This window comes from Manacus vitellinus, unplaced genomic scaffold (genome assembly GCF_001715985.3).
Source record: "Manacus vitellinus isolate BGI_N305 unplaced genomic scaffold, ASM171598v3 scaffold_7_pilon, whole genome shotgun sequence".
Taxonomy (NCBI): domain Eukaryota; kingdom Metazoa; phylum Chordata; class Aves; order Passeriformes; family Pipridae; genus Manacus; species Manacus vitellinus.
Genome location: NW_021940813.1, coordinates 27,753,358 through 27,767,737, shown reverse-complemented (window position 1 = coordinate 27,767,737; position 14,380 = coordinate 27,753,358). Strand labels below are relative to the sequence as shown.

Below are 14,380 nucleotides of genomic sequence, written 5' to 3'. Positions count from 1 at the left end.
CAAAAACAGGGTCCAACTAAGAATGCACTGGTACATTGTGTGAGCTTATTGCAAATCCTCCATAATTTTTAAGAAAAAAACTGGGTACTTAGAAAAAATTGTATATAGGACTCAGAAAGCACGAAGGAGCTAGTGTATATTTCTACCAGGTCTTCTTCTATAATTACACAGCAGTAATTTTTTTATTAACAGTTTCTTAGTTGCAATAATGGGAAATGACCTCATCACTGTAAAAAGTTTTTCTTTGTGCTTTTTGTTTTTGCTTTGGAATATTTCAAGGTTTGAGTTCTAGAACTTAAACAAAGCCTTTGGAATATTGTATTTGATGTGTTGAACAGCTTTGCCTTGGGTTTTTTTCTGCCTTTTAGGACAAGAGCCTGAGTTCAAGTGTTATGTGAAGTCCATTGCACAACTGAATGCATTTATCTGCCCGAGTGTGGGCACAAACAACTAATGGTATCAGCTCAGAATCTTTTCTAGAAAGACAGAAAAAAGACACTGAAGCATGGTTCACCTCATGTATAAAGCTTAAGGGGACTAGCTCCTGCACAGACATATACATTGGGGGTGTCTGAAGTCAGCTGAAAGGACAACCACTAAGGGATCCTGAATGGTTCTGAACTTTTTTTTATAATCTAGAACTGAATGGCCCCTCCAGTACTCAACAGGGCCACCTGGTCAGAAGTAGTACATTGTTTTGCAGAACAACATGTCCAACATCCAGGGGACAGTAACTCTAAATTAGAATCCTCTTAAAACAAGGGCTAAAGAAATCAGGTGAAATAGAATGACATAAGAAGTCAGCAAAGACAGCAAAGGAGACAGACAAGAAACTAGAAAAAGACAGGGACAGGAAAATAAATATTTCCTCACCTCCAAGCCAGTGGGCTGACTTCGTAAGGCAACACTGTGAGTCAAAACCCTACTTCTATATACAGATGACCAATAAATACTCTGTGCTCCATTTTAACAAATAGCTGATGCCAAAACAGTCTTATCATGTGTTCACATTGCTATGACAAACCCACTGAGATGAGCAAGACTGTTCTAAAATAAATTATGAATTAAAAGAACCAGCAAATCACCTGCAAACAAAGGCCAAACTACAGGCTGGTAACTTTTCTTGCTCTAAGACCTGCAGTCTAGAACAAAATCTCCTCTAATCTCTATCTCTGATTGGCATTACAAGCAGTATTTATATTAGTTACTTAACTAAAAGCTCTGCAAAAGTTTACAGAAAATTCTATGGCAAAACAAAATTTACATGTGCTAATAGAACTGCAGAAGATACAGTCTAACTTTGCTACCTTAGGAGGCTGTTTCAAGTTGTGGATCAATTCATACCCCAGTAAAATTTTTTTTTTTTACGTCTATGGCTTTTTAACTATGTTTTTCAAAGGCAAATATAGCAAACATAGCATGATTGTGTAGCCTACATAAGCTTTGTATTATCTACACTTCTGCTTAAGTTTGGTTATCATCTACCCTGGGGAACTGAAAATTTATGACAGACAACAAAGAAGGCTCATAAAGAGAATAAATTTCAGTTTTCCCATTAACTCACCCCTCGCATATCTGAAATGTTCAGTTTCATTGTGTGAAACATATTTAGAGTTTCTTTCCCAATTACTTTTGCACTGTCTGTTGCATGGTCTAGAGTCACAGTCCTAAAAAGAATAAACAAACATGGTTAAAAAAGAAACTGTTTCACAATCTTGAAGACAAGAACAATTCTGTACTTATTCCAGAGAGGACCTCCAAGATAGACAGATCATAATATCTTGGCATACAGAAACTGAACACTGTTTTTTTCTTCTATGGTTCCTTTCTGACAGTAATTAAAAGTAAGCATATGGTCTACAGAAAAAAAAGTAAGTTACTTACTAATTGAACATTCTCAGTGTGCAGTCCACACATTAAATTGTCAAATAAAGTATATATTTATATACATGCTACCTAGTGAAGCCAGAAAAAAACCTTTCACACAGAAATGCACTCATGAATTTCTATCCTTCACTCAAGCTTGAGTTTGTTCAGTATTATTTCAGTTGTCAATCTTCAAACATCTACAGCAAGAGTTTCAGAAGGAACTCAGAGGGAGACGCAGATAAAGGTACGTGCATGTGGATTACAAACAATAAAGAACTCAGATTAATGGTACGTTAAGTGTCTCAAAATGACCTAGTTGTTGAGTTTTACAAATTGCCACCTGAGAGCTTAGCAGGGCAGCAGCAGCGCTTGGTTGTTCTGGATTCTCTAATGGCCTAACATTTGAGACAGGTAAGGACAGAATTTCAAGTGGCTAATCAAATATATGTGAGTGACGTAAAACTTTTCACTGAGGTAACCCATGCAGTTTTAACTCTGATGGGGTGAGCTTTATGGATATAAGGAAGTGTTTTGACAGGGTGCCGTTCTGATGGTGTTACTCTATTTTTTAATCTGTTAGAAACCACAATGAAAAGCAAGTAATCTCCAGAAAGGTCTAGTTCTGCCAATATGAAAATGAAAATGCTTCCTAATGTGAGCAAGATGAAGATCTCCCTAAGCCTTAGATGATAATATTTTTAAGAAAAAGGGGATCAATATCAGTGTGAATCTAAAGGCACACAACATTCCAGAAGAATATTTTAAAAAGGTCTATGCTGTACTATCAGGACTTGATTTCAAAGATGCAGTAAAAATACCATTAATGTCTCAGAAGCTGATTTTTTTTTCACTTTAAGTGTGTCTGCAAGTCTGAATCCTTTGTAGTACTATGACTATTATTCTAGGGAATCTTGACCTGTAGGGTAAGAAAACATAGCAACTCATTCACCTGTGAGGTGAAGGAGCAAGAAACGGATCATGAGCTATAGCTACAAAGCAAATTTTAAACCAAAGAGAAAACCCAGACACTTGAGGGAACACCACTCTGAGATTGTAATCCATTTGCTTGGAACCAACCTCTCGTTTACTCTGCTGTTGCTAAAAAGCTTTTCACTGGACTGAACAGAAATGCTCTAACAAAGACAGGAATACAATACCTATACCATCAAATAGCATAACCATAACATCATCCAGTTTATCAATAAAAAACAAAGATCAATCAGAAATAAAAAATGGGTAAGAGTAACAGCACTGCTTGTGGAAGCTGAAGCTCCTACTCCTTTGACAGTAACCTATCAACTGACTACCCAGGCAGAATAACTGGGTTATCCCATATCCCCACAGGTGGGCAGCCATTACAGGGAGCATCTCAACGAGATCAACAGTGCTACGGGGAGACAAAGTAGGAGAGACTTTATTACATGGATAAGGATCCACAGGAAAAACAAAGGCACTTCTGATAAGGAACCTACAACTATGTGAAAAGATCTAAGTGTGGAGGTCAAGAGACATGAACAGGTTGCCTGCTTCAACAGCTGAAATAAGGGGCACAGTCCTTGACCTTGAGATTTTGAGATTCAACTTCCTAAGCTCCACTTTGAGTCTTGTCTTTTCTAGGACCAAAAACTTCTCTGCAGACTTACTGGTAAAACAAGAAGAAAGACAAGATTCAACACTAACAAACTGGTTTGTACTAAGACAGATGACTGCAGTTCAAGGTGTCTGATGCCAGCTCCAATCTTCAGAATCCTAAGTGGCCTCTCAGTCTTCTGCAGCAAATCATTCTGCAAATACTGTCCCAGCACCCATGTCTAGAGTTGGACAACTACCAAACTGTCAGACATCCTTCTTGACAAGTACAAAGTGCAATTTTCTCTGAGAACTGACTCCAACTGTCACAACCAGCATGTGACCAACAACCTATCAAGGAAGAGCAGAAAGCCTCTCTGGGGAAAGTACCCAACGTCACACAGTTCAGGGAGAGAAAGCAGTATGCAGCAGCAGAACCTTTCAACTTGGCTGGTCACTGTAAGAAATAAAAATACTGTTGTGTGTGTGCTGTAGTGTAGGATGTAAATATGTCTTCTACAAGCCACTACAAGAAAACCTCCAGCTCAATACTATACTCAATATCTGTGGAAAGGTACACCAACAATATATATGTACATATGTATTACTGATGATCAAAACACCACATATGCACAACCCAAACAAAAAGGACTTTTGATACTACTACTTATTTCACTGCAAGTTTGATACACAGACAGAGGTATCAAGAACTTTGAAATTTCTGTCCTTTCTTCCTCTAAATTTTGGTGCTAAAAATCATGCAGAAGTGTGTTCATGCCTAGTAGTTACCTGGCAATATTATCACAGATTCCATGACCTCCATATTTTGCAGGCTCCACTGGTGCTCCAGCCTTTCTGACCATAATTTTAAGGGTCAATCGTTTACCCTTCATACCAGCAGCTTCAAGCCTACGTTGGATTTCTTCGGAGAGGCTGAGAAGGAAAGCTTCTGCTTCCTTAGGCTGAAGAGAAAAAACAACAGGTTTAGGTAATTAATAGTTTTCAAATATTAAAGGTAAATCATTAAGGGTTAATACAATCCAGACTGTGTAAATTGAAGAGAGCAAGCTGATTCACTGGCAATGGTCTTATTTAACTTCAAGTGTTTTGTTTACATTGTAGGTCGCTGAAGTTAGGTGAGATGGTAGATTCCTATCCTAATGCTGAAATATATGTACAGTAAGTCCTTTCGGAAATAAGTTTTTAAAAATTGTATTTAGAAACCCCAACACAGAATTCCAAGTCTAACTTTCAGCACAAACCTAGAAGATGAAGAGTGTAGGGCTTATAAGGAAAATCTTTTTCTCCACGAGGAAAGTCAAGCAGTGGAACATGTTGCTCAGGGAAGTTGTTCAGTCTTCATTCTCGGAGATTTCCGACGCCAGACTGGATAAAGTCCTGAGCAACTGCTCCGATTTCATAGCTTCCCTTGCTTTGAGCAAAAGGTTGGACTACACAACATCATGAAGTCTCTCCAAACCTGTTGACTTTTTTCTATAATTCCTATAAATACTTAAGTTCTCAACAAAAAGCTGAGTTACTTTTTAAACACAATTTTGTCAACAACACACCCCCCACCCCGACAATATTTGTAAGAAGTCTAATAAAAATGCTGTACTGGAGCAGCTGGTGATTGTTTCAGCCACTGGCATCTTCAAATAATCAGCATTTAAATGAAAGAGAATGCTAGGTGCTGACAAACCTACTGCAGTTCTCTTTTTCTGTACCAGACTTGTATAACGAATGCAGAATAGCCAGCTAATTTTGTGCAAGCTTCTTTTCAGTCCAATACTTTTGCAGTCTCTCCTCCCATTTTATCGTTTGGTCTCCTACTTCTTCATTTTCCTCATTTCTATTTCGTGGCTAAGATGGTGCTCTAACAGATCAAAGTGTAAGTGAAAATAATCAGAATATGAGAAGACTCTTCTACAGCTGAAAGAAGTCACTGCAGAAAAGAAGCAATTTAGAATTTACCTGTGTAAACCTTATTCCATAGTTGATTTCTGCTGAAACAGATTTTCTTTCTTTTTCTGTACGAACAGGTCGATCATCCAAACCACGACAAAATCTGTAGAGCATTTGCCCTGTTTTTGGACCAAATTCTTTTTGTAGTTTTGACATTGAAGCACACTGCAGATCTCCACAGGTTTTAATTCCCAAAGAAGCCAGTTTAGATTCCATTGTCCTGCCAACTCCTAACAACAAAGCAGTTAGTTCCGTTAACCCTATGCAATTCAGAGCTAGTTAAGTTTTGAAAAAAATAAAATTTTTCTTTTTAAATCTACACTAGGTTGTGTCAGATTAACAAATAAATATATACCATATAAAATAAATTCTGCTCCATAAAACATGGTTTGAATGGAAACTTTTGCTGTCTTCATATTTATTTCTTTAATCTGTTTCATATTTTAGTTTTGGATGTCATACTGCAGCAAGTCTCTTTATTTCTGGGTAAAATGTGAACAACTCCTACTTGCAAACTGTCTTGACAAGGTACTGCCTGTTACAGGTTATATAGCTCTGAATCCTCACAACACTCAGTCCAAAGAGAGTGTCCAACATGTAATATGTTTTCCATCATGTACAACTGATTTAATCTAAAAGAAAGCCAACAGATATTTTGACCACTGTTCCACTGCTTCCTGGGTAGAAAAATAATATTTCAAGTAGAAGTGATAGCATACCTGTATTACTTGTGCTTTGAATTACCAAGCACTGGAAATTGTAGGTATCCATGGCAACAGCACATATGTAAGTGTGATAAACTGAAGTACATTTCTGGGTTTTGGAGAGGTGGCCTGTTACTTCCAGAAAATATTAGTCCTATGTGTTCACACTACCAAAGTCAGCAAAAATTAGAAATCTCAGGTAATCAGATTCTATCTTTGATAATCTGTTTCTCTGTCTAGGTGGCATTATTGACACAAACACTAAAAAGTTTTTACTATGAACATACGAGTGAATTCTGAAAGCTTTAAAACATTCCAAAGCCCAGTACTATATAAGTATCATTCTGAAGAAGAAATACCTTCTGTACGTTATGCCAAAGAGAAGAAATGATACTGTGCTGTAAATTGTGTTAGGCCATGGAAAGGGTTACATGAAGAGAATTTCTGGTAAACCTGCATCTGTCTATAGATGTTGTTCCTACCACTCTTTCATTTCATTGTCTACTGCTGCCTATTTTTTACTGACCTTCTTTCTTTTTTTCCTAAATAGGTAAAAATACTACTTTGAACATTTAATACTAAATATATGTTTGTATACATGCAGGTTGAGATCAGCTGATCACTAAAAAAGTATAAATGAGTGCTTACTCAGCACTTTGTGCACCATTCCTGTGTCCCATTACACTGCATATGTGTACTGAGTAACAACACAGAGCTACAGGTCAGGAAACACTTTATGTTACAACTTTATGTTCCTGGAACAATAAAAATACACAAAAAAGCCTGTGTTCATACAGTTGTATTCTGTACATCTTTACTGTTTATAACATTTTGGATCATAAATGTGCAATAGCATCTAAACTTGTTTGATCCAGAAAGCAGATTTGTAGCTGAAACTGGTTTAATATCAGGAGGCAAAATGTCCTCTAAAAGTCAGGAGTACCTGGAAGGCTGGTAACAAGTTGTCCTCTGATAAAATCATCCACTTCTTCAGGTTTTAAGTGATAATGTCCATCTGGTTTTGCTTTACGAGTTGCCATTCTGGCCAGCAGAATATTGGAACCTGTAAAAACAAAATAAACCACATCTGTGGTAACTTCTGTTGATTTTCTAGTAGAATGCTGCAGTCCAATACTCAAGAAAAAAAGCAGAAAGTATAGTCAAATTCTCTAACTTTAACAAAGAATTCAATGAAATATATTCATCTATATATTTGCAGTGTCTACTTTCAAAGTATGAGCTAGCAGTATGTGTTATTCAGCAGTGAAACTATAGTGGTAGCTGCAATTGCAAAGTCAGTAAAGGAAGAATTCTGCTTACAGTCATGACTTTCCACAAGTGGATTTCATACACTTACATGTACTCAGTACAGGTATTTACAGATACTCAATTCTAGTATTAATTAGGGACAAATTAGAAAAACAAAAGAGAAAGGAAGGAGCCAAGTGAAAACAAATCACGGAAGTCTTTTCAGATGTGTGATTTCATATACAATACCTACTACAAATCACACAGATCCTTGCTTTCAGTACCTTCTAATAATTACGTGAAATCACGTCACCTTATGAACTCTTGCTGCTATGTCCATTAGGAGCACAATCTGTGCTCATTTTTCTATTTGCTGGAAAAATACAGTCGCATTTCATAAAAATAAATGCAAGAATATCATACAGATGGAATTTTAGCATACTGTTTAGATAACAAAGGAGACATGATAGCAATTTTATACATTTTTGCTTAAAACTTTCCACTTATGAAGATCTTCTTGCATTTTTATTCACACTAATTTAATGTAAATGGCAACATCTTCCAAAAACACTTAAGAGTTCTAGCAAACTTAAACAGCTTTGATACATTAACAAAAGCAGTCACTGCTTGTAAACAGAAATGAAGTTACTTACCCATCCCAACAGAAGCTGTGCATTTAGTTTGGTCTCTGATTTCAGTGCGGATAGCATTTGCAAATTCATCAGGAGTCAATCTGGTCTCTGTAAGGATTTCAGTGATATCTACTAGTGCTTCATCACAACTGACTGCTTCGATGTTATGAGTATAGCTATCAACACAAAGTAAAGGAGGTGAAACACCAGCAACAGCTCACCATCTGTTAAAACAAATATGTAGCAAATAAAGTCTTCCCTTTGTGGTGGCATTTCCCTGCTTATTTTGTATCACACATTACTTAGACATTAAAAATGCTAAACCAGTAAATTACAGTAATATTATTAATGTAGGACTAATTTCGACATGCATCATGAGTTTAAAGGAACAGCTAGAGGAGTTGAATATTTATTTTTCATTGACAATAACAAATTTTTAGTTTTGGTTCAAGTGCATTTTAAACCAGAAAATAGTTTCTAATAGATGTTACTCCAAGAACCCGTTCTTAAGTTACTCAAAAAACACCTCTTTAAAGGATCTCACAACAAAGCAGGGGATCTGCTTCACATGGTGTAATCAGTAAAAAATTTAACTCTTTTGGAAGTCAGATGTTGATTGTTTACAGGATTTGACATAAAGATAAAAGAACACTCAGAAGCATGGTGCTCAAAATAAAAATTACTACAAAGGAAGACCTCAAATAGGAATAGGTTTACTGAAGCTGAAGAGTAACACGGAGATGAAAATATAAACTGAACAACAGCATTCAGCAATGGCAAAGAAAATACGCTTGATAATCCTACCATGAAAGATCACATAAACAAACAGCAAGTTACCTTGCTAATATTTCATATACTGTCCGTGCAACTTCTTTGTATGCATCAAAATCATATGAAACCGCTTGAAGATTTGGACACAGCTTTTTTGCTTGGCCAAAAAACATTCCATTCTTTATGCCAACTTGTCTGAAATTAAATAATAAAAAAAAGTCAAGTAAACACAGTGAAAACTTTTCCACAAATTAATAGGGAGTATTTTCAAATTAATTATTTGTCTTTTCCCCAAAAGATGGGAAATGGAACTCAGTCTAACTGCTAGCAATTTAATAGGTAATAAAATAACTGCAAACAGAGTATTTGAATCAGCTGTGTAATATTCAGCCATGGAGCATGAACAACCTGCCTTAAGGCAAATGCTGAGGACAAAGACTCCAAAAAGCACTCCTTGCTATCTTCTGCCTCAAATTAAAACCACACACATACTATAGTGACTAAGATAGCTGGATCTTATATTCCAAGGTGCAAGCTTACATAATTAGGCTCCTGTTAATAAATAAACTTTAACTTTCTGAGATACAAATAGAAGCCTGCCTATCCTAGTAAGCTCAAGAAAGGTTCCAATGAAGAAATAATTTCTGGAGTATTATTTCCATCAGAGAAAAAGACAGTATTTTCTAACACTGTGCTTATACTTATAAAAGTTGTTTCATACTCTAAAGATTTATAAGTTATGTTATTGGACATGCTCAGCATAGTCTCTGCAAGGAATGCTTTTAAGTTTAATAGTCACAATTTCTGTCTTATTTTAAGTAAAACCTTCCGTATGTGTCATTAATTCTATAAAATAATGCAATTTTGATATAAAGACATGAAGATAACATTATGAAATCAACAGCATAAGGTTTTCTTTAATGGGCTTTATTTCAAGTAACATGTAGGTTGAGAGCTATTGAGCAGCATCTAAAAAGAAGCATCATCCATAGGGAAGACCTTCTGTTAAATTCTAACAACCTATGTAACTACAACATCGAACACATAAAACTTCCTCTCTAGATAAATTTAAAGAAACTAACAACTGCTATTTTTGGACATCTTATGCAAACTACTGGGTAACTTTTACCTACCTGGCTTCATAACTACAGGAAGCTATTTCAGCCATGGACAGAACAGTGAGATCGAAGTCAGCTCCATTTAAATGTGCAGAATCCGGATGCTCCCAGACTGATGAGTCCAATTTATCAGGTACTTTAATTTCTGCTGGGAAAATAAAATTTATCTTTAGGTTATTTTTCCCAAGAATTCAACAGAATGAATGTAAATAAAATAAAAATTATGCATTTTATTTTATACAATTTCTATACTGTTATCTATTTATGAAGAGGTTCTCAATTCTACATTGATTCATATCATGGACCAGAAAAAAAACAAGACCCCCTTCCCCCGTAATGTCTCTCTGCGGATAGGTCTGAACATACTACTAAAAAGAATATCAATACAAAATTCCATTTCTATTTTCCCCCAAATTACTAGAGAGCAGCTTGTTGGTGACTACATACACCATACTGTAAAGTAAGAATGATTAGCTTTAGTGACTATAAAAATAATCAAACACCTGTGACTAACTGCTACAACCATAACCTGTAAACAAATACAAGACACTAAAAAATTTACCAACTGCTTGGCTAAACAAGAAGACACTTAGTTATGTTCCTTTTTACAAAAAGCACACCTATCACCAGAACACTGAAATTGCACACAAAATAAAAATCCACTTTTTATCATACTTAAAATTATTTTTCTAACAGTCTAAATACCAAAAGTGATTTTTAAGAAGTGAAATAACCAGAATGCTAACTAGGTTAAATACAAAAACACTGGCTAAAAACTTATATTTCCTTTAACACTCTTATGGGGATATTAATTAAAAGAACTTCTGCTTTTACTTACTAATAATTCTCTCATTAGGATATATCAACTTCTTTCAAATATCACCATAAATTTATCTCAGATCGAAATGACACAATTATAAATACTGCAACCCCAGACTTAAAATGAGACACACTGACCCTAATACTGTAAAGTTTTACTGCCTGTTCTTATACAAATTTTAAAGAATCTCCAGGCCCACTACATACTAGGTACTAGACAGAATTCCATGACACTGAATAATGGGAACAAGTAAAGGATTTTCCATTTATTTCTATCTGGGTTTTCACAGTACGTAAACCTCGATATACTTGTTATACTTTAAATACAGATCGGTTTGAAAAAAATTAATAGATGCAAAGACTATTATGCTCTCCCAAACTCCCATTAGAATCAAAACAACGAGGTATCATACAGAAAAAAATACTTCTATTTATTTAAAATGAAATCCACTATGCAGTTCTTTTTCATTACTGTAGTCCATTTAATACCACACACCCTTGTAATATAGTAAATGGGGACTTTTCTTCAGAGTGCCACCATGCCTAACTGTATTCCACAGGACTAACAACTCACACACTGAAAGCTGACTGAAAGGAAACATGGTGCTACGTGCACATATGAGTAGCTATTAAACCAGAGAAAGTGGTGTAATGAGTGAGTGGAGATAGCTGGGGTAGAGCCTGATTCACGTGGAAAACTGCTTTTATTCAGAATTTCTGCTAAATTTCTGCACCTTTTTATGTCTTAAATATTTTAATGTATGATGAGCTCAACAAGTTACCTAAGATGTCTGCAACTGAAAATTAGAGCAAAATTATGCCCCAAATAAAGATAAGAATGACAAGAACAACTTCTTTAGTCCATGCCTTCCTGTGCCCTGGCCTGAGATGTTGCTGTCATCTTGTCTATCTTCACTGGGTTCGTCGACTTTTTCCACATCGCAGCAGAGCAGATCCCCCCATGAGCTGATGGAGTCACTTCATGTGAAATTCAGGGCAATGCAGAACACATTGTCCTCAATAGAAGGCAAGGTAGAGAACCTCTCATCAAAAGCTGGGAAACTAGACAGGCACATGGTGAATGTGGAGCAACGGATGGAGAAATCAGAGGCCAGGACCCAAGTCTGTGAAAAAGAAATCGCTGAGAATAAATCTGTGACTAATATGATGGTTTAAATCTGCTGCTCTTTAGAATGAAAAGGGAGATACTAGGGTTGAGGGAAAGGAAGCCTAGAAAACATTCACATCTTGGGCATCCTGGCCATGGAAAAGAGACCCCAAACTATGAATCCTGATCAACATATGTTAATCTTTTTTTCTTTAGAACATGAATGTTAAAGATGGCACGTAAGTAGAGAAGTAACTTCTACTACCCCGAAAGCCTATCTCCAGTTTGGTGACTTAGGGTGAGAATGACAGCAAGTTTTTAAATTTAAAAGTTATGCATTTTTTGATGAATTAATACAAGAAAAAGAAAGTACTTCATAAAAGAGTCAAGATTCTATTGGCACTAGATATTTGTGTTGCAACGTAGATCAAAGCCGAAGTATCAGTATCACTAAAGAAGTAATTTACAAATCAAAAAAAAAAAAAGTAGCTGAAGCAGCAGAATTCAGTATTTGGTCAAAAGTGATTCATAAGGATTTGGGGTTTTTTGTTTGGTTTCTTTTGGTTGTGTATTTTTTGAGGGGTGAGGTGCTTTGTTTCTGCCTTTTTACTTGGTTTTTAATTTAGAACCTTTTTTCAAATAAGCAAGACCTGGAGAAGGCAAAATCAGAGAATACCTGGAAAATATGAAGCACCAAAAACCAGTGGGTTCCATGTTGAGGCATGGATGTAAAAATGTGCTCATGTTCTAAGTTGCTCCCAACTACCTTTTCATTTCATTTTATAACATGTTCCCATTGTGTATGTTTAATGGCCTAATTTAGCATTTGTATTTTTGATATTTTAGAAAAAGCATTTTTCCATGCAATACATGTGCCTACTGGACTGTGTATCCCTCTGGCATGGCACAATTAAACATATGCTGTGAAGTGTCTGTGGTGTTTGAGAAGCCTAATCAGCAATTCCACCTTTTCATCTAAGACCACAACTAACTGTAATTTCTTTGCCCCAAAAGGAAGACAAGCCATGTACTTATGAGAATGCAAGCAGAAACAACAGGTTGGGGTTTTTCTGTTGATAAAACCATTGCACATGGAGATAAAAATTAATAAAGAGACTAAAAAATATTATGGACTGCAGCTAATGAAATAGAGATTATAAAAAGAGAGTTAGGAAAAAATCCTTTCACCAAAACAACAGGCCGCACAATCAGCCTAAGTATCAAGAAAGAAAGAGCTAGCTGCCTGCCTGTGTGCAAGCCAGTGAGACTGGATGCTGAAGTTAAAGAAATGAATGTGTGGATATTCAGAAAAAGCTGCCACAGTAAGAAACTGAGCTTGTTACAGAGTGAGGTTGAAATCTGTGTAACCTTAAGCAACACATACAGTAGAAGAGATACTATTGAATTTGTGAATCACAAAGAACATCCTAATATCAGCTAAACTTCTGTAATTTCACCACCTCACTCTCCAAACTTAATACAATACTTGATTGTATTAAGTCACACCCTTATCCAGTGTAAGATCCTAATAAAAGTTAGGTAGTCACTGTATAAAACTGAACCACCAATGAATACTTCATACACAAGCTATACTACAGAAAATCCAACTCTATAAAAACCACAGCTATTTCTGCCTGGTGCATACCGAAAAGTCCTTAAAAACTTAAAGGTCAGTGGGTTCCACACACATGTATTCTACCTCAGTTTTGAAGTGTTGTTAAACTACAGCAAAAACACAAAGCAAATGGCATCACTTCCAGTAATATGTTGCTTCCAAATGTCTTAAAAAAACCCCAAATCAAACCTGGAAATTTCCAAAATACTAATGTTTCATGAACAACCATGGAAGAACAACCTGCCTTTTCCCCCCTCCTGTATCACCAAAATAACTTACTGAGGTGTAAACTTTATAACAACAATATTTGTTACCACAAAGTTGGTAAAAACTGCATAGACAAAGGAGAAACTCAGCATCCAAATCTTAACTGAAATTAAATAGCAGCTGCCCCTTGTATACACACTTCTACCAACCTCGTGTTAAAAACTAAGCTTCAAGATGATTAAACAGAATGTTGCTGGCCACTGAAGTTGCCAATGTTTAGCAATATACTTTCTCATACTAAATACAGTTCAGGCAGTATAATAATAAAACTTGTTAATAAAACTATGGTTTGTTTACATTAGTACATTACTACTTGAGGACACAAAAAGTAACAAATTTCTAAATTACTGCAGGCAAGTACGGAATTCTCAAACTACAGCAGATGCCCTGGTTTTCAGGAAACAAAGTACCGAACAAACAGAACTCATGGAAGTTGCACAGACTTTCAAAAAACCTAAAATGCTCTAAGGACCACCCAAATTAACTCATTGTACACAGATATTCTACACATGCAACTCAAAAGCCAACTTCAATCAATTTCTCACTGTCCATATGCTGTTGTTTCTAATTTCACAGTAAAAAAACTGTAGTAGACTTTTAAAATTTATTTCGTACATTCTTCTCTATAACTAACTTTCTGAGAAAAAAAGTGATCCTGGACAATCTGTATTTATTTCTTATTTTAAATAACTACT

General features: G+C 35.8%; 1 protein-coding gene across 6 annotated transcripts in view; it reads right to left on the bottom strand.

Annotated features, from left to right (window-relative positions):
- REV1 (REV1 DNA directed polymerase) overlaps positions 1–14,380 on the bottom strand; it is a 45,310-nt gene that overhangs the window by 14,937 nt on the left and 15,993 nt on the right. For 2 of the 6 annotated variants that reach the window (XM_018084047.2, XM_018084050.2), the window contains exons 8-14: positions 9,892–10,024; positions 8,825–8,953; positions 8,009–8,163; positions 7,051–7,170; positions 5,413–5,633; positions 4,228–4,400; positions 1,565–1,667 (exon numbers count right to left, since the gene is read on the bottom strand). In XM_018084047.2, the coding sequence (XP_017939536.1) occupies positions 1,565–1,667; positions 4,228–4,400; positions 5,413–5,633; positions 7,051–7,170; positions 8,009–8,163; positions 8,825–8,953; positions 9,892–10,024 (1,034 nt within the window). Of the gene's footprint in view, positions 1–1,564; positions 1,668–4,227; positions 4,401–5,412; positions 5,634–7,050; positions 7,171–8,008; positions 8,164–8,824; positions 8,954–9,891; positions 10,025–11,477; positions 11,786–14,380 lie in introns of those variants that run through there. The other 4 variants (XM_029964719.1, XM_029964718.1, XM_029964717.1 and 1 more) reach the window with 4 other exon arrangements.